The sequence below is a fragment of the Choloepus didactylus genome, chromosome 10 (genome assembly GCF_015220235.1).
Source record: "Choloepus didactylus isolate mChoDid1 chromosome 10, mChoDid1.pri, whole genome shotgun sequence".
NCBI lineage: Eukaryota > Metazoa > Chordata > Mammalia > Pilosa > Megalonychidae > Choloepus > Choloepus didactylus.
In genome coordinates, this window is record NC_051316.1 from 108,149,957 (window position 1) to 108,171,074 (window position 21,118).

At 44.3% G+C, this 21,118-nt stretch overlaps 1 protein-coding gene across 1 annotated transcript; it reads left to right on the top strand.

The window, feature by feature from the left end:
- Nucleotides 1-548: 548 nt before the first annotated feature.
- On the top strand, nucleotides 549-19,254 carry TNFSF15 (TNF superfamily member 15). The gene is made up of 4 exons (XM_037797538.1): nucleotides 549-1,404; nucleotides 13,627-13,669; nucleotides 15,457-15,504; nucleotides 18,156-19,254. Exons 1-4 carry the CDS (start codon nucleotides 1,207-1,209, stop codon nucleotides 18,608-18,610), a joined length of 744 nt encoding a protein of 247 aa, XP_037653466.1. The 5' UTR covers nucleotides 549-1,206; the 3' UTR covers nucleotides 18,611-19,254.
- Nucleotides 19,255-21,118: the final 1,864 nt, after the last annotated feature.

Sequence of the window (21,118 nt, forward strand, 5' to 3'; positions counted from 1 at the left end):
CTCTACTCTGATATCACCCTTCCCTAAACTTCAAGACATATTTCCAATACTCCCTTCTTAAGTCCCTTCCTGAAAGGGATTAACTTCCCCCTGGGCAGAATGGGTGCAGTATACATGGATGTGCACCACATAGGAGCACACAAAGCACACACAGCATAGTGGTTAAGAGGCTCCAGGGCCAGCCTGCCTGCGTTCAAATCCTGGCTTTACCGTGTACTCTCTATGCTCCAATTCCCTTATCTGTAAAATAGGGATAATAACATTACTACTCCCGAAAGGTCATCTCAAGGACTGAATAGTTTTCATGAGTACATTTAACTCACTTAGAATAGGGACTGGCACAGAGTAAGTGTATAATAAATATTAGCCTTTGTTACATGGTATAGCCCCTATACTATACCCAAGTGTGGGCGGGCACATCCCCGGTGCTCTCTTAGCTCTGGACTAATCAGGGAGTGGGAGGCAATGACCTCCCATCAGGGACTCTATGAACTAATACTCTCTGCTTAGGCAATTGCTCAATGCAGGCTGAGAACACATTTCCTTTCACAGGTGGTTGTGTGCTAGAGGCAAGAACTTCCAATCATGATTTAGAACACTGTCATATTCCTAGCTCCTCTGTCTTAATCCCTGGAAGATCTTGGGCCAGTCCCTTCACCTTTTCACCACTGAGAACTTTGGTACCCCTATCTGCAAATTAGGAATGAATTAGGGTCAAAAAGACCAAGGGCTTGGCAGCACTTTGCAAATTGCTGATTCAAACGTGATTTCCTTTTTCCCAGTCTGCAAACCACATACCTCCCCAGCCCTCACTTTCACTTCCAGGCTGGCATAGCTGGCAGGACTCCAAGGCAAGGCATAGGTATATTCTAATCTGCCCAGCCCACAGACTTGATGAGTTCTTTTTCCCCTGCTCCGGGGACTTTCCTAACTTCCTTCTGTAAACGAAGGAGCAAGCACATGAGCACAGTGTATATAAATACGCTTGGGAAAGCTTTTCTTTTTCTCCTTAGCCCAAACTTAGTTTCTGTTGTAGGCGGTGCATTCCCTGGCAGGGCAGGGCCACAGTGTGTCGTCGACAGGGAGGGGGAAGGAGAGGGGGAGGAGTAGGCAGAGGGATGAATTCACCCTCTGTGAGAAGCTGGGCTTCTATTTAATGGGGGGTCTCTCTGCTAACGAAGACTCAGAGGCACCTCCAGAGCCGGCATGGAAACAGCCAGCGTGGAAATGCTGCCCGAGGAAGGCAGCCACCGGCTCAAAGCCAGAGCCGGGCTGGAGGCCAGGAGTGGCAGCCTGCACTGGGCTGTCACCTGCTGCCTCGTGTCGCTCCCCATCCTCGGGGGACTCACCACCTACCTGCTCGTTGGCCAGCTGCGGGCCCAAGGGGAAGCCTGCATGTTCCAGGTAAGCACCACTCCACTCCGATTCTGGCCAATCAGCCAACCCTCTACGGGCACCTGGCAGCTTCTGCAGCTTTGGATGGGGCTCCTTCATCCATTCTAGTCCTTGCTTTCCACTTACAAAGCAAATGTAGGATGTGAGGGGTAGAGAGGATCAACTCAGTTTCTATTCTCAATAATTCCAGGGAATGAATTGTCCATGTTTATGTTTCTATGGAAATAACCTCAAGCCCCTATATTTTTGGATAACTATAATCATAGTGCACTGATAATTTGGGGACATCCTTTTTCTTTAAAATAATTTTTTTAATTACATGAGAAATACATGGTCATTGAAAAAATAATTAGAAAATGCAGATAAGGAGGAAAAAAAACATGATTACCTGTAACTCCTTAGAGGTGACCACTGTTAATATTTTGAGGTATGTAATTCCTTATTTTTTAATACAATGGGATTTTTTGTGTCTCCTAATAGCCTATGATTTTATTTACATGCTATTAGAGTCACATTGGCATGATGATGCAGATGGCTATTTATTATATATTATATATGCCTGTATATGCTTGTGCTACCATTTATTCCACCAATCGCCTTTCTTGAGTTTAGAAATATTCTTTTTCAATGCTCAGGTAAGAACCTCCTGCCTGTCTATCTCCTAGGTTTTGAGGAGGGTGGGAGGAAGTTTATTCAAAACAGAACATAAGGGTCTAGGGACAACAATGGCAGAAGGAGGTACAGGTGTTAGGAGAAAATTTGTAATTCAGGACTAAGAACATCAAAACATATCTGAAAGCCTGAAGAATATGCAATTCAAATAATTTTATTAAAAGAAAAAATGTTCCTGCATAATCTGTGATGATCAATTTAATTTCAGTCCAAAGTATTAAATTCTGGAGGAGAAAAAGTTTTCTCAATTGGTTTAACTAGAACCCTGCTTTCACGCAATCCTGGCCAACGTCAAAGCAGAGACGTGAGCAAGCTGTGGCTAATGTGTAACTCTTATGACCCCATCAGGGTCAACAGATGACCCACGTTCATGACCACCGCCTTCATTTGACAAATATAAAACTATATAGGGGACCAGAAACGCTGTTTGTGCTAGAGGAGGCCTGCAGGGCATTGGAGGGCAGGCAGTGATCCCCGGACCCCTACGGGGCTGGTTCCTGTGAAGCCAGCACTGCAGGGTGCTCTTTTCCTCCTCAGCCAAAAGAGACACATTCTTGAATGAGGTATTGAATGGCCTCCAGTGACCTGCGCTTTCCTGGGCCCCGAAGGGAAACGCCCCCCTCTGTCCAAGAAGACTTTTGAGATCCACGATGTCTGCGGAAGCGGGAGAATGCTGGTTTAGATCTGGAACACCATCAGGTGAAATGCCACGGTCCAGGGAGGGCCGGCGGCTTGCCCACAGACATGGAGCGAATGGCATGTGCTGGGTCCTTTACACTCACTGCTACACGCCCAAGTCTACTGCAGTGACTGGTCCGTTGTCCGTGTTCAGGAAATGGATCAGGCTCGCATGATTCGTGCCGTGAGAGTTAAACCAATCTCCCAGAGAGCGGACGCGAGAGGACGTGTCAGAGCTGTGGTCTGATCAGACTGTGTAACTTCTCAGTGCATCAGAAAAAAGAGAAAGGGAAATGGAAAGAGGGCTGGGGAGCATGTAGCAATCGGAGTCATGAAAAGAAACAGCTGGTCCACCCAAAGCAGAGCATCTAACCAAGAAGAAAGTTAAAAGAAAAGTTGAAAGGAATTCAAAGAAGGGCCTGTTTGCTAACACACAAGCAGACTTAAGGGAACCACAGGGTTTGGTGAAGCATCCCGGGGCAAGGGACAGTGGGAAGCCCGCAACCACTCCTTGGCCTAAAGGGACAAGTATAGGGAGAAGGGAAAGAGGAACCCAGCAAGAGCCATAGCCAGGGAGAGGGCCTGCTGTGGGCAGCTGAAGGCATCCATGATTGGAATGCCATGGCCCAGGTCCTGGTCACAGACTCCACTACCTATAAAAGCCATCAGACAATCATGGGCTGGTGGAGGTAACAAGGTTTTCTAAACTCATACAGTCTAAAGCTCTATGTTTTGCAGATAGGGAAACAGAGGGCTGCAGAGACTGGCCCAAGCCTGTCCCACCAGTCGGGCAGAGCCCAGATTCCAACCCAGGCCATCTGGGTTGAGCCCCGGTCTATGCTCCTCCCCCACAGTACCAGGCTGCCATCAGTAATCACGGACAAGGGTAGCCACGGCCATTACCAAGAACTGAGCCTGACCCCAGCACCAGCCTCCCAATGAGGAGTTTCATCTACCAAATCTCTCTTCATCCTCAGAATGACCCGTACACCCAGGACTCATAGGGCTGCCTGTATTTCTCCAAAGAGGAAAGTTAAGAATCCAAGGTGGAGAGGTGTGCCCAAGCTCTTACAATTAGTAAGACCTAGATCTCGAATTTCAACTCAGATCTGTCTCCCCCAAAGCTTGGAACCTTCCACAAGCCTTGCAATTGCAAAGCTCCAGGCCAGTCTATCTGAGTAGACTCCCCAAACTCACCTTGGGGTCAAAGAACTACCTCCTTCTCCCCCCCAGGCCTGTCCCCTTCATACCCCAGCCCTTGGTCCCTTCTCTCTCCTTCCTCCAGCCCCAAGGTCTTTTTCTTCTGCCCACACCCTTCAGCCAGATCCATGGAATCTGAGATTGTCTTGGGAGTGAGTTTTCCATTCCCTCAGTGACCCAGGCCCAAAGACAGCTCAACTCTAACTCAAAGAGAATCAAAAGAGGAGGATCAGTCACCCTTCACATATGTACACAGCCCAGAAGAGCAAGCTCAACAGCAGGGGATAAGCTGGTGATAATAACAATAGTAACAACATGGCCATTAACTCCCATCTCAGGTTAGTAGAGCCCTCACAAGCGTGATCCCACTTGGATGTTCATGCCAACCCAGGGAGGCTGTGAGGGGATGAGTAGTCACATTTGGCCGAGGAGGAACCAGAAACCTTGAGGTTTCTGAGTGGGCACCCAAGGTCACAGGGCTGGGGAGATAATGGAGCCAGTCTCCCGGATGGTAAATCCAGGTTGCATTTGGTCTCGAGGTGTTGCCTCCACTCCCACCCCCAGGAAGGTTTTTTGATCCTGGAAAGAACCTACCATCCTCCATTTTTAAAGATGAATAAATGGATTATACTCATGTGTTAGGGAGAAATAGGGAACAGGAATATGGATAAAGATGAAATTCTGTGGAGACAAGTCTGGCCTTTGTTCTCCACCCACAAGCCAAAACAGTCCCTTGAAAGCGTTCACCGGGTTGGGTCATAGGCAGTAAGGCTCTCCATCTGTGACTTCATCTCATACCGTGCTCCTCCCTCTCAGATCCGCCTCCCTTCCCTCCCCCTGTCACGGGCATCTCCATCATGCTGGCTTTCCTCAGCTCCCCCAGCACCCCATGCTCTCCCCTGCTACCAGTCTTTACCTAGACGGCCCACTCTTCCAGAACTGCCCTAGGCTTCTCACTCAATCCTCCTAGCAAACCTGGGAGGTTGGCATCACTGAGAATCTTCTCCAATCCAACATACAGGTAGGAGAGGCCTTGAGAACAGGATGCTGTGCCTTTAACAGTGAGCAGGGTGCAAAACCTCTCTGAGCTTCAGTTCTCCCATCTATAAAAGTGGACAACAATACCTACCCAACAGATGTGCTGAGAAGATTCAAAGTAATCTCTGTAGGGCCCCAATGGAGTACCTGACAATAGCGGGCACTTGTTGGGCATTTGTGTCTTTCCTTCCTCTAAGTAGAAGGGGAAAGCGCTGCACAGATTTATAGAAACCTTTAGTCCAAGGTCCAACAAACCATGGCTTATGAGCCAATCTGGCCTGCCACCTATTTTTGGCAATAAAGTTTTATCGGAACACAGCCATGCCCACTCATTTGGGTATTGTCTATGGCTTTTTCATGCTACAATGGTAGAGTTGAGTAGCTGTGACAGATGGTAGATGGCCCACAAAGCCAAAAATATTTCTATCTGGCCCTTTACAGGAAAAGTTTGCCAACCCCTGTTCTAGTATAATCTCTTTGTTTTACAGCGGAAGAATCCGAAGATCAGAGATGGGAAGGAAAAGTCCAGGGTCACAGAGTTGGAACTAGACTCTATTTCTTCAGCTGTTTTGGGCCAGGACTCTTTATACCAGAAAACGGGACAGACTCTGCTCTTGCTGGGTCCCCAGTCTAAACATTGGGAAAGCAACAGCAACTGGTACAGAGGTGTCCCGGGTTTTTATTAGCAGCAACAAAAATAGTTACCAGGATTGTTAAAAACTATTTTATACTGGATTCGTCCTTCAGGGGTTGTGTAATGAAAGATTCAATGTGACAAACTTATTACCCAGGTAAATTGCAGAGTAGAAATCAAAAATAGATTTGGGAAGGGTTGGAATAAATGCCTTTAAGTGAAGTATCCATAAACATGGCATTAATTAAATAATGGTATCTCTTGCAGTGGAAAACTGTGTGGCTGCTGCTGCTAAAAAGAATGAGGCAGCTCTATTTGTAGGGATGGGGGAATTCTCCAAGAGAATTCACTAAGTGAAAAAAGCAAAGTGCATAAAAGCATATATAATATGGTACACCTTGTTTCCTTAAAAAATAATATATATTCACACATATGAATATGTTTATAAATGCATAAAATATCTCAGGAAGGACACAAAAGAAACTGGTAACTTTGCTAGAATCTAGGCAGGGGAACTGGGTGGCTGCTTGGGAAGGAAGAGGCATTTTTAAACCTGTATCCGTTGGCACAATATGTAAATATTACCTATACATGGAAATAGTAAAATGTTTTTGGATGTTTAGACTCCTAGAGGATTTTAGACAGAGTTGTGTCTTAGAAAAATCCTGGGCTAAAAGCATCTACTCTGTTTGAATGCTGGCCTAGCCACCTCTTAGCCATGTTACCTTACTTCCCTGGGCCACAGCTTAGTTACGTATGAAATGAGGATAATTAGAAATAAATTATTTAAAGTGCCCGGCAAGGGGTGGCAGGTTAGCAAACAGCAGCTATTATTACCGTAAGGTCAGCGAACTTCCCTGCCTGTGGAAACTGCATCACAGAAGGCCAACTACCTCACTGCTCTGGAATCTGCCATCACCAGGCCAGAAAGCAGGTTTTGATGGTAGAGGACTTTTCTTAGTCCCTGGTATTTTTGAGATGTCTTGGGGCCTTCTTCCCCACCCCAGTCTTGTCCCCACTCCCCACTCCCTTCTCCACCTGGCTCCACCATGGCCTGGGCCTTCTTTGGGCCCTTCAGTGGCCCTCAGAATGGATTCTCGGGCCCCACTTTAGCCCACAGCTGCCCTGTGCCCCTTCATCTTCCCTGGGTCACAGCTCTGACACACACAGTCTGTGCTCCAGGCATGACAGAATGCTCCAAGTTCACTTTCAGCCCCAAGGCTGCCACAAGTGGGTACCCAGTACTGTGGAAAGAATTGTCAGGGACATTGGAGAGGGCTTCCTGCTCGGGGTTTACCACTGCCCTGTCTGTCCTTCCCTTCCAGGTCCAACTTCTAGAATCATCTGCACCCACTCTCTCCACATTCTCACCTCCTGCTCGCTCCTAGATTCACTCCAACCTCACTTCTACCCTTCCCTTGTTCCCTGAAGCCCTCTTCCCCTCATACTCACCCTGACCTCGGTGGTCTTCACTCAAGCCAACAGGATCCCACAGTGACTTGAGCTCAGGCTGCAGAGTTATCCAGACTTGGGGGAAAGCCATGACCCCACTACCACAGAATTGTAACTTTATAATAACTTATTGATACCAGATACCATGCTAAGCTTCTTCGTATTTAAGGTTTCAAGAAGAATAAATGAGATCACATATATAAAGTGCTTAGCACGGTTTCTGACATATAATTCACATGCTGTACACATTTGCTACTATTTCTCTATGCATCAGCTCAGAGAATCCTCAAAATTCCCACTCTATAGATGAAGAAACTGAGGCTTGGAGAAATTAAGTAGCTTCCCCAGAGTCACACAGCTGAAGAGCAAGTTGATGGAATTCAAACCCACAATGTTTGACCCTCCCAACTACCATGCTTGACTGCCTCTAAGTAGAATCTCAGGTAAATTACTCACTTCCCAGAATGGTTAGGAGGATTTAACAACAGCATCCTGACCAGTGCCTGGCACACAGTGAGAACCCAGTAAATGCTTGAGAGCACCTGGCTGTACCCAGCACACTGAAGGTAGTCACTAAGTGTTTGCTGGACAAAGAGAGGGATGGAGGGTTAGGCAAAGTACCAGCCCTCACTGTGTCTTAGATCCCCTGCTATTAAATGAGATTAGTACACTTTCTTCATAGAGCAGTGCTGAGAATTCTGCAAAGATGTCCAGAAAGCTGTTGTCATAGGGAGATGCTCAACAGCTATTATTTCCCTGCCCATTGCACCTTGTATGAACCCTTTTATCGCTCTCAGTATCATCTGGGGAAAACAGATAATTGAGATGTAAGTGCTTTGCAAACTGCAAAACGCTGATCACACAGAGACACAAGCCCCGGAACACCTGAAGGAGAAGCCCGAGATTACACAGGTCAGGCTGTGGACAAAGGGCAGAGAAACAGGTGGTGGAGGTGCACTGCAGAAGGGGGAAAGGGAAGGTTTGATTCCCAAACACCCAAGGCGGCTCAGAGCTGGTGATTTCAGTTTCCTTTCATTCACCTGTTAAAGTAAACAGACACATGACTCAGTGCCCAGTACCTCGGGCTCCCAGGTCTTCACCCAACAAGCTATACACCGTGGTGCCACCCCAGAACCGTGGCTGCAAAGATTTTGTCTCCCAGCTCATTCTCCTTAATAAGGAGGAGCGACTGATGGCAGCAACGTGCCTGGGTTTCAAAAGAGGCTGGGGAAGTGGGGACGACTCCATTCCCTCAATCCTTTTGCATTCTGAAAGAGCAGGTGTCCAGAAGCAAACTGAACTGAGGAAGCCTATTGAATTTCTGTTGGGAGAAGGAGGATGCCACCCAGAGCTCCTACAGGGTTCAACTATGCTGCATGGTATAGAGGTGTGAGGGTGGCTGCAGTTTACAGTTGAAGTGATAAGACCAAAGGGAAGGCACGCTGAACCAACAATACATACCACCAGCGTTTACTGAGCCCAAAGAAAGAAAGAGAACAAGCTGGATCCTTACTTGATGTATAGGGACTTTCTTAAAATTATCACAATAGTCTTGGGAGGAAGGAATGATTGTCTGCTTTTATTGAGAAGGAAACTGAGTCTCCCCGAGGTTTGGTGACATGCCTAAGTCAGAAAGCAAGAAAACAGCAGAGCTGGGATTTCCAAGTTTGCTTGGCTGCACAGACTGCATTCTCGGCTCTTGCACCACACTAAATGTTGCAGGTAAAGCCCTCTCCAGGACACGGTAGGGGCCGATGAAATTAAATGACCTCAGAACAAAACATTTCCAGGTTAGGTTTTCCCCTGTGCAACTAAAAATTGGGAGAAGCAAGAGGAAGAGAGAAGGCAGCCAATGCCTGTGTCTTTTTTCTAGAAGTGCTGGAAGGATATTATGGATCGTAAAACAGTTATGCCTTTGCAATTGCAGCATTTATGACAGCAAGTAATGAATGTCTCTTCCTGTTTATGATATACTTGAGAGTGACTACAGGACACGCGAGGAAAGGCTTAATAGGTCATTAGTTAACATACACTCAAGGGATTTTTCTGGGGAAATGTCAACAAGAGAATGTCAAAGATGATCTTGCTTTGGACTCATTCATCAATTACACATTCAGCTACTGTTTATGGAGCTCCTGACATATGGCAAGGTCTGTACTTGGCCTAAAGGTTCAGATCCCAGACCCTCCATTTACTCTTTGACCTTGAACAGCTGCTTAAACTTTTTATAAGTTTATAAGACTTATAATGTTGTATAAAAGGTATATAGGCTTTAAGAGTTTACAAAAAGGTGATGCTGAGCCCTCCTTTGAAAGTAACGGAAGGATTAGATGCAGAATGCACAGATATGGCCAGCCCAGGGCCTGGTAACTAGTGAGCACTAAGTTAAACGTTAGTCTCCTCCTTCTCTCCGTCCGTCCTTCTTCCTTGTTTGAAGAATCAGAATAATTGCCAAAATGCCTACTGTGATAGGTCATGGTGATTTTGAATCAGGGATTTCCAGCCAACTTTCAAAAAAAAAGTGAGGAAAAGAAAGAAAATCAAATGAGAGTGCAAATTCCCTGACCTAGTGCAACTAAAGGTCAAAAAGCACCAGCTTGCTTTGCTCGGGCATCCCACCAACATATATGGCAAGGGGCATTCACATTTGCCTTTTCTACCTCTGGCTGCTGGCCAAGTCTTACAACTTTCAACAAGTATTTCTGAAGCGAATCCAAGCAGATCCCGATGATGACCTTTAGAAGCCCCAGTACTGAAAGATTGTGGCTACTCATCTCTATGTAATTACAACTTCTTTTGATTGAAACATAACCTGACAACTTTGCATGTACTCTAAAATAAAAAGATCCCTTTCCTAGTCTTTTGGATTGCAAAACTCTGGCTAAAGTTGTCAGTCTCAGCTTGGCTCCATCTCCTACTCTCTTTTCTTCCTGTCTTGCTGGTACCTGAGCATCTGTGCATTTTGCTGATCAGGTAATCAAGCAGGAGTGGTAGGCACTTGTGCAAAGCACTGGAACTAGAGTGGTGAGCAAGAGCAAAGAAATCAGGTCCCTGTCTACATGCAGCTTACATTGCACTGGAGAGAGAAAGGAAATTAGCCCTCAACTGAGTAATATCCTTCAAGGAGTAATAAATGCCCAGGAGGTAAAAAATTGGATTCTGTTTCTCAGTCAGGGGTTTGAGAAGACACTTAAGGGGAAATAAATCTCATTCTTCTGGGATGCTTTTGGTGTCATGGCTGTTCAGATTTGGAGGCTAATGTTGCAGTAATCAGCAAACCCCTCTGGAGCCATGGTCCCTGAGTGCACCCAGAATAGCCCGAGTGAAGGGAAGGGTCAGGGTTGGAGGACAGTGAGGCATTTTATTCATCTGGTGTTGCCAGCAGTCATTTTGAGAGCAGGCAATGAGCCAGCGCAAATGCATAAACCTTTCCCCAAGTAGCTACTATTCATCCTCTCAGCTCTCATCCTCATTCATCCCTGCCCTTGCTCAGAGCAGCCTTCTTTCCATGACAGACAGTCATTACAAAGAGAAACAGCAACAGAGGGATTTAGATGTTGTTTTTGGAGACAAAGTCCCAGGTGATGTTCTTCTTGTGGATTCTTGGAATGTTGTGGTCTTCAATGCCTGCCAGTTAGCACTGTCACAGCCTCCACGTGTATGGTGGCCTCTAAAATCCATCCATGTCCATCCATCTATGAAATTAAAACGTGTGCCCAGGTTATAGAAATTCAGCAGAGCAAATGTAGAGGAATGTCTTCGCATCCCAGATATCTGCTAATTACAAATGGGACTCTGCTCCAAAATAGGAATGCTCCAAACTCTTGGCTGGGTGTCTGCTTAGCCAAAGATAAGCAGTATGTTCATGAAGACTTCTAAACAGAGAACTAAAGGGAGCAGAAAAAGGCCAGCCAGGGCAGGTACCCTTTCCTACACAAGGAGATGCAGTCAAGCCCTCCCCAATTCTCTTTGGGAATTCATTCTTCAGTTTTCTGCCTTGCCAAAGGACCAATTCCTTCCTCTGCTGTGTCAATAGCAAGAAATGAAACAGGATACCGAATAGGCTAGTTTCCAGGCTGCTTCTACACCCCTGAGGCCCATCAAAGTCATTGATGTTAGAGAAGTGGTCATGGCAATTGGGTTTAGGTTTTCAAAACCATTGTATTCATGGCCTTATGCCAAGTGTACATAATGCATTCATTTAGCAGCAGAAATCCTTGCCATTTTCCAGCTGCCCCATGCTCTGTTGAGCCTCCTTACTCTTGCAAAAACTATTGGTCTTGTCTGGAATGGTCGTGACCCCTCTTATCACCTGGCTAATACCTGCAGGAACTGTAAGGCTCTGTTCAGGTGTAATTTCCCCTGATTTCCCCACTTCTGGGCCAAGTCATGCTTGCCCCACTGTCACAGTGCATGGAACTGCTGGTACTTACCTGTCCACCTTGCCAGAGGAGGAGCTCACCCAGGAGCTGTAAGGTGCAATGGTTTACAGTTTGGGACTCTGGAGTCAATGAGCCTGGATTAAAATCCTGCTCCTCCACCTTCTAGGTGTGGGAAATTGGGCAATTTACTTAACCTCCATGAGCCAAACTTTCAATATGAAGGCATGAATAGCATCCACCTTACAGGGCTGTTGTAAAGCTGAAGGAGATAGTACATGTGAAAAGTTTAGCACAGTGTCACTACTCACTAAAAAGCAGCTATATTTTCTACATTTTTTCCAGCCCCTTGACTCATTCACTGTGGTTGCCCCTTATGGCTGGAGAACAGAGGGTTTGGAAAGTTGTAAATAGTGGTTAACAAGACTAGGATGGTCAACTGGGACCATGAATGCCAAGATAAATATTTGGGACTGTGTCTTGAAGGCCATGGGGAGCCACAGAAGGTTTTTGAGCAGGGTTGTGTCTCACAAAAGTGATGCCTTAGAAAAAGCCTAGGAAACAGATCAGCGAAGGGAAGAAACCAAGGGCAGGAAGACCCATTTGGAGACTGTTGGAAGAATCCAGGAGGACAGAGTGCTGAGGCCTGCAGCAGAGCAGAGACACAAATGCGAAAAACTGCAAAAATAGAAATGATGGCCCTTGGGTGTGTAGAAGAAGAAAGAAGATTTCAGGTCTGGTAACCGAGGGGAAGCAGTAGTGGTGCCAGGATCAGGATTAGGGAGCAGAAGAAAAAGAGCTAGAGAGACAACAAATTCAGTTCATCATTTAAAGATAAGAGATGTGCCCTCAAGAGGGCTTCCAGCAGAGGTTAAATAGTGGTGTGGTCTGGGTTCTAACAAGATCACTGTTATCACAGACCTGCTCTCTCATTCTCACTAGACTCGACAGTGACACAATCACACGCACATGGCCACACATACAAGTGGACATCCTTGCACACACCACACCACAGACACATGTAGATACACAGATACAAAAACACATCAAATTGCACTCTATCCTGCTGATAGAGTCATATTCTCATACTCACACGGACACACAATTCCTCCTTTACAAATATATGTGCACACACACACATATTTTAAGATGTAGCACTGATCAGGTGTTCATGGTGACATAAGGATGGCTCTGTTATTGGGGACAACATAGTTGCAAGAACTAAATCAGACAATTCTGGGCTCAGCCAAAAAGTCTTGTGGAGAAGTGTTTTGGAAACAGTGTAAATGTATGACAGTGATTTTATCCCTGTGCTAAAACCTTAGTTTTGCTCCTGAGCTTTATTTTCAGGCATGTATGTGGTGGTTTTCTCATTTTCCTATGTCCTTTGCACTGACTCAGTTTTTTAGGGCTATTTAGGATCTCGTCATTAGTTATTTATGGGTGTGTTTATTCCTATTTGACAAATGAGGAGGCCAAGGCATGGAAAGGAAATGCTGTGAGATCATATAATTGCAATGACCAGGACTCAAATCCAGATGTGTCTGCCTCCAAAGCCATTGCTCTTCCACCATCACTTGGTCTCTGAAATGGCTCACAAACTAGGATGGCAATGATGAAAAAATCTTCACATATTCAGTGGAAATAAGGAAGAAATGTTGAGGGTGATAAGAAGGAGAACCTGGTCAAACTCCAGCTCTGGAATTTACTAGCTGGACCTTGGCAAATAATTTCACCTTTCTGTGTCTCAGTTTCCTCACCTGCATTATTTTTTAAATAGTTCCAGTTTTTTGATTATGCTGGGGGGAAAATAAAACAAGTCCCATTATTTGTTTTTTAAAAAAAAAAGCGAGAGAGAGAGAGAGAGAATTTGAAGCAATGACAAGAAGTTGGAGTTCCCTATAGTAGAACAGGAAAACCTCCCAGGATGGAACCTTAAAGTTGCATTTCAGAGACAAGCATAAGAGAGAGAAGGGTCTTTGGGGGTGCCAGAGGAAGGAAATGCTTAGTACAAGATTCCCATCAACCAAAGTATTTGTGCTCCTATTTCCTGAATCTCAGAGTGTCCGGGCTGGGTAGTAGCGGCTTCCTAATGATATCCATGCTGTGGGCAGCTGAATGAGTGTTGGGGTGAGGAGGCCCACCGAAGGCCTGAACCATATCTGTCTTTCCCAACAGACTCCAAAAGGACAGGAGTTTGGATCATCACATCAGCGAGCTTGTAAGTATGTTTATCTCTGATGCCTTTTCTTGTGGGGAAAAAGAACATTTCTAGTAGTTCTGATATGCATGAGGTTCAGAGATGGGTCTTTAATTACCAATTTGCTAAGCAGAGGGATAAAAAGTAGAAGCGAGGCTCTTCCCCAGGCACTGAAAGAGCAAAATTACACTGTGGCCAAGTAGGGTTCTAGACCTGAGCTCAAACTCCAGCTCTGGAATTTACTAGCTGGACCTTGGCAAATAATTTCACCCTTCTGTGTCTCAGTTTCCTCACCTGTAAAAATACTTATAATGGTTTTGGAAGATATTGCTAGACATGATGATGATGAAAGAAACATAAAAGACTGGAAGGAAACAATCATGCACAATAAGGCCAAGGGCAAGAACTCACCACTGACACCGGAATTAAGAAATATGAAAACATTATATAGTAATTGCTTTAAATATGTGAAAGGTTGTATAATGTTACTTTAACAGAATACTGTCAAAGCTGTAGACTGAAAAAAAAAAAAATACTTATAATGGAATCTATCCCACAGGTTAGTATGAATTAAATATGCTAATTCCCATAAAAGACTCAGAACAGTACCTAGCACATCAAAAGCACTCAATGAATTTTGCTTTTAATCGTCATCAACAACATCATCACTGCAATTAGAACACACTTGTCCAAAACAATCTCTGAGGAACAAAAGGAAATTCTGGGGGCTTCTAGAGTACTAATGGGCAAAGCAGAGATCCAAAGAGAGAAAGAGATCTGCCAAGGTCAAATAGAGCTACAGAATAGTTCCCACCCCCTCCCCATCTACTACGGTTTGCTAAAGCTGCCAGAATGCAATATACCACAAATGGGCTGGTTTTTTCAGTGGGAATTTATTAGGTTACAAATTTACAGTTCTGAGACCATGAGAATGTCCAGATTAAGGCATCAAGAGGAACATACCTTCTCTGGAGAAAGTCTGCTGGCATCCGGGGTTCCTCTGTCACGTGGGAAGGCACATGGTGACGTCTGCTGGTCCTTCTCTGCTGGTTCTGGTTTCAATGGTTGTCTCTCTCCTCCAGAAGCTTTTCTCTGGATTTCCACTCTTAGCTTCTCTGACCTCTCTGAGTTTCATATTCTTTTATCCTCTTATAAAGGGACTCCAGCAAGAGGATTAAGACCCACCCTGAAGGAACTGGGTTACATGTCCATGGAAACAACCTAATAAAAAGGTCCTACCCAACAACAGATCTGTCCCCACAAGAATAGATTAAAACAGCATGGACTTTTCTGGGGTACATAACAACTCCAAACCAGCACACCATCCATACACCATCCATATCAGTGGATACAGTTAAAGGGACCATGAAGAAGATACAAGGCCAATTAACTCCCACAGGATCTGCAGGAGCAGACAGCTGAAAGAGGGAAGTAGAGGAGAGCCATGATTTATTGAGCACTGAGCATGTAGCAGAAAACATCCTGAGTACTCTCTATCTGTGGTAGATATTTCTGTGCCCATCTTAGAGATGAGAAAACAGAGCCTCAGACAGGATAGATAATATACCCAAAGTAACGTGGCCAAGATTAATTTGCATTAAAGACTCCAACCCCTGAACCTCCCCTTCCTCCAGTAGTACATTCTCAAGAAACTACATTTCAATCCAAAAATTCTCAAGAACCCCCGAGCTCCAGCTGGAGAAGAGGAATATTTCTCTCCCATCACAGTCTCCTCCCAACTTCCAAAGGGCTGTCTTTTCCTAAGTCACCTTTAAGCTATACAAAGCATGTTTCTCTTTTTCTTACAGACGCACCTCTCAGAGCTGATGGAGATAAGCCAAGGGCACACTTGACAGGTAAATCTCCCTGATGTGTTCTCCAAAAGATCATGGGCCATAGTCCTGAGACTTCACTGAGAGCATTTGTCAAAATTTAGTCTAATGGCTTCAAGCTGGAAACCACACCACTTGGTAATAGACTCCTCTTCTCAGGCAAGGTTTTTCAGATGTCTTCCTCCCTTTGAGAAGACCAAAGGTCCTTTTCTCTTGGGAGTTTTCTTTCAGTTTCTATCAATCCTCTTCTCTGCTGTCTCTTTTCATTCAGACACAGAGCTCCAAGTAGTTCTGAATTTGGTCACAGATGAAAGTTACCAATTTATCAAGTCCATCTGTACCTTAATTAAGATGAAGCTATTGGACATTTACATCCAGGAAGATGCTTCAAAAGAATTTTCATTGATGTGAAGAGATTAAGAGGAATCCCTTGATATCACCAATTGTCCCAGTTGTCCACCAGCTTCCATAGACTAGTGTAGAATTTCCTGGCATCTCACACCTGGAGTTTCAGATGCTTCAAAGACTAAGGAGGAACAGCACAGTACAGAAAGGTGTGTTAAAAACCTGTTGAAAAACTAGAGTTAAAAGGCAAACATATTCTCCTGACCAATAAGAGAATTTGCAACCCACAAGAGGTACATCCTGTGGCCCAAGACATTTGCCCCTAAGAGGGAACGGTTTGAAGTAAGTCCTGAGTGATGATTAGGATCAGGGAGATGCTGAGGGTCACCATGACTTGCCACTTGTCTATAAGAACAGGAGGGACTGAAAAGACAGAGAGGCAAATCCTAAAAAATATCGGGTATGGAGATGACATCCCCTCGTCCTGTTGAATGAGAGGAGGAGGGATGGAGGGGGGTCCCAACCACCATTGAGCTCCCCATATACACCAGGCACTGTAGTAGGCATTTTTGCATCTATTACCTCATTTAATCTGCCTATCAACCCAATGAAATGGGGTTAGTCACTCCCACCCACGGATGGGGAAACTGAGGGTCAGGCAACTGAATTCACTTGTCCCACGTCATACAACTAGGAAGTGGAAGTGTTGAGATTCAAGCTTGTCTCCCAAACTGCACTGTTTCCATTGCAACATACTTCCTACCCGAACTCCTACTTGCTGATGTCTTGACATAGCTAATTGCATGTCAACTTCAAAGAACTATGTCTTGCCAAAAGACTAAATTAATCTTGCTTTTGCATCATCTAAGAGGAAATTTTAAATAAATAATTAAATAACAAATGAAGTTGCTGCATCATCCACAGGGGAGGAGAACAAATTTTCGGGCTTACTAGTAAAACTGCCTTTCACAAGTTTCTCAAAGAAGCACCAGAGTTCTCCAGGGGTCATTTAAGTTATTTAGTCTGGGGCCAGCACCACACACATTCTGGACATGTTGCAAAAGAAACCCAAGGTCCAGTCAACAATGGGAAAGCAACTTCAGAAAAACCAGGAACCAGGTTTCTGGCCACCCACTTAGTGTGAAGGTTACTAAATGATCTCTTTAAAAATAGCCTATCCCAGCACCGTGACTGACAGTGCATAATGGTGATTGCTACAGATTTCAAAAGCAGTTGAAAGTATGTTTTTATTTCTCCGGAAAAGTATGCCTTTATTGCAGATTATCTTATCTGAAATCAGTGGTTTGAATCGATGGCTTGATTCTATTCATTATTTTCTGAAGTGCTGCAGGCATGTTTCAGAAAAGCTTTCATTCCTATGTTCTATATAATGTATACGTGTGAATAATGCAAACATAAGAACATGTAAGATATATAAAATGAATAGGCTTATTTTTTAATCAAATTTTCTTCATTTTAGTCAAAATGAAAGATGCTGGTTTACTCTGGGGAAAGAATATAAATATTTATCCAGTAGAACTACATCCAGCTTTCATGACAAATATGCTCATATCTCTTCCTATCACTTGATCTTTAGAACAAGATTATGAGGGAGATTTATTCCCAGTTTACGCACAGAAAACTGTGGTTCAGATGGGAGAAGAAAATTATATAGTTGATTAATAAGCCAGTATGTTGCAGAGTCAGGACTGGAAGGAAATGGGCCCAAGTGGCCCCAAGTCCCTGTCTCTTCCACCCAACAAAAGCCAACTACACTGGCTTCCATTTGGAACTTGTTAATGTGCCAAGATCGAGATCTCTGGCCCCAATATATGCCCTGCATGTTAATTCTCCATTGAATGCTGCCTGCATTCACATGGCTTTGGGCTACAGCATTGGAATGGAATGACAAGGAACCCTTGACTCTCACTCTGAAACATCCTCTTTGTAGCAGAGCATGTCTGGAACAAAATGGCTCACAAAGGTGAATGTAGCTTAGAGGTTCTTCCTAATAGCTAGGAAGTCCTTTCCATGGGTGCTATTAGCTCTTGTTTGTTTGTTTGTTTTTGTTTAATGAAAGATCAGAAAACTCAGGTTCAAAGAGGCAAAGTAATTTGCCCAAGGTCACCCAGCTCAAAATTCTGCTCTCTTTCAACAAATAAATGTCCATGTCCATTTACGTACCCTCCACTCATTCCTACCCAAAGCACTTGTCAGTTGTTGCTTTTATGCAGTCAATTTATTCTACTTTGAAAACGATTTGAGACTCTTTTTAGCAAAGTCCACAGGTTCCGAGCTGAGTAATTTAAACCTCTCTTTTGTCTTTGCAGTTGTGAGACAAACATCCACACAGCACTTGAGAAATCAGTTCCCAGCTCTGCATTGGGAACATGAACTTGGCTTAGCCTTCACCAAGAACCGGATGAACTATACCAATAAATTCCTGTTGATACCAGAGTCGGGAGACTACTTTGTTTACTCACAGGTCACATTCCGAGGGACCACATCCGAGTGTGGTGAAATCAACCAGCGGAGCCGACTGAGCAAGCCAGACTCCATCATTGTTATCATCACCAAGGTAACAGACAGCTATCCTGAGCCAACCCAACTCCTAACGGGGACCAAGTCAGTGTGTGAAATAGGCAGTAACTGGTTCCAACCCATCTACCTGGGGGCTGTGTTCTCCTTGCAAGAAGGGGACAGGCTGGTGGTGAACGTCAGTGACATCTCTTTGGTGGATTACACAAAAGAAGACAAAACCTTCTTCGGAGCCTTCTTGCTATAGAGGCAACAGACATGACATGTGTGAAGATCCTCTACCACCTAGTTCCTAATTTTCTTCCTCTGTATGTCGTTACAACTAGAGGTTTTCTTGGGAGCAGGGCAGGTTAGAGGGCATTCTGCAGAGACAGTAGTTTAGCTATGAAATTTAGGACCCAAAAGTTAACTGTTGAAAAGCCTTAACTGATAACAATACTAATTGGAAAAAAGGCAGAAGAGAACATTGTCGTGGCTGCTTGGAGGAGTGGTAAGTTTCTAAACATTAAAACATTGATCTACTCAGTCAGGAATTGAAGAGGAATGTTTCCACACCTTGGTTATTGTCCCTTTTGATCCTGAAGTTTTTGCTTCAGTTCAGGAACATTGAGCAAAGTCCAAAGTCCATGGAGAACAATGTAAGCCCCTCAAAGGCAAAATCCTTAATCAGTTTCCCCAAACATTTTCATGCCTTGCCTAAAAATATGGAAAGAAAATTGGTATTTCTCATGAATCTTCTCAAAAAAGGAACTGGTTTTCATCCTTTCATAGCATATATCTTGAGCCCTGTTGGGTGCCAGCCACTACCTTTACTCAAAAGATACAATAGGGGACAAAACAGACTCTTCTCAAAAACCGTATAAATACTGCTAGATGCTTCCTGATCAAGTATCACTCAACACGCTCTGAGGACCAACTCCAACTCCTAAAAAATTATCATCTGACACATTCCTTAAGATTTCTGAAGCTTTCAGACTATATAAGAAGTCCAGCTGATTTGTCACCTCAGAAAATCGCAGACAAATTTCCAGCTAACTAGACGGCTATGAAACAAACTTGACTGGTGCCAGGAGACAATGGACTTATTCTCTGAGAAACAAAAGAAAGGAAAAAAGAAAAGTCAATCACCAAATCTGGAGAATTTAACCTAGATCTTTTTGAGTTTCACGTGCATCTTATATGCAAAGGGATTTAAATATGGAGTTAGCAATCAGCCCAACCAAAGCCTCTTCCCTTGAGGAGTGATCCCTCCTGTGCTTTGATGGGTTCATATCCTCTAGTCTATGTGCTTTTCCTCACTAATATACCAGGGGATCAGCAGTTCGGCTCTCCCAGCCTCTGTCGACTTGTCTGTAAAGCCAGAATTGCGGCCTCCACCAGTTTGTTTCCCAGAGTTACTATGAGGGTCCAAAGAGCTTATGGGAATGAAATGTGTTAACTCCAAACATCCTGTGAGGTCTGAGAGCATTTCAGAGCGACGTTGGGAGTGAGCTCCAGAACCTCGGCCACTGCTATAAATCTTCCCTATTGTCAAGAGCAAACAAAGCAGAAGTCACTCCCCACCCTGTGTCCAGGAGACTCTAGAGGCAGGGAGAGGCGCAGCCCGGCTCCTCAGCACTGCGCCTGGCTTAGTAGCACTCCAATATTTGTTGAGTTGTAATTAAATAACATTTAACTTCCGGTTTCTCGGGAGATTAAGATGCCAAGAGTGTTTCCTAACCTCTGCTAGGCTCACTTAAACCAAGCCAGAGGAGGGTGTGTCACCTCCACCTGAGGTCAAGAGGAGTCTTCATAGAGGAAGTAAAGCTGAAACATGAAAGAAGGTGGGCGGACACCAGATGGCCGCAGGCAAAGGGCATCTCAATTGGAGGAATTACCCTTTCCTTAAAGCAGAAAAGAAAGGTTTCTCAGTAACTGCAAGGCTAGCTTGATAAGACAACATACCCGCAACCAACTCCTAAATATTTATTGGTAAACCAGGAATGTTTTATGAATGACTCTAGTCTGGCTCCGGGATCAAACCTAACACCACATTTAAAAAAAAAAAAAAAAAAATACACTCTGCACTTGTCTCCACCATACATGAGAGTGTCAAGGGCCTTTGGGGGCAGGATAAGGTTTGCACTGTAAGAGGTGGGAGTAGCCTGTTTACCTTTTCCTCTGCCAAAAGGAACTATGTGCCAAGGGCTTTCAAACATGCCCTCTTTTCCTTAAGGGATCTGATGGATTTAGAAGTTTTCCCAAGAAATAATGATTTTCTAAAATCCTGAGGGTTACTTGAGGCTTTCTGAAAAATCCCTGCCACATATTTATTTCTCTGCTGTCATAGGCTTGTTTAATTAAGAATGTACTTTAGCTCAAGTGTTCATGGCTGATTTTGTTAAATTTCCTGTGATATATCTTTTGCTGTTCAGAAGGTCACATTCCTAATAGGAATGAAGTCAAAACTTCTAGTTCCAAGGCATTGTCTCCATAACAAAAATTAGTGCACTACTTTTAAAAGCAACAGGAGAGAAAGTCTTTTAAGAACATGTGATGAAACACTTAAAGAGGTTCATGGGATGCACTCAAGGGTTTGGAGATGAAAACAGAGCAGGCTTTAGAGAATGATTAATTTAGGGGGAAAAAAGCTTTACTGGTTAAATGTCTCTCAAAAGACTGAATCCCAAATCAATTTGGCAAACCTTTACTGATTTCCTGCTTGCCCTGGGGCTACAGAAATAAATCATCTGAGTCATGGAGGCTTTGTTCTAAC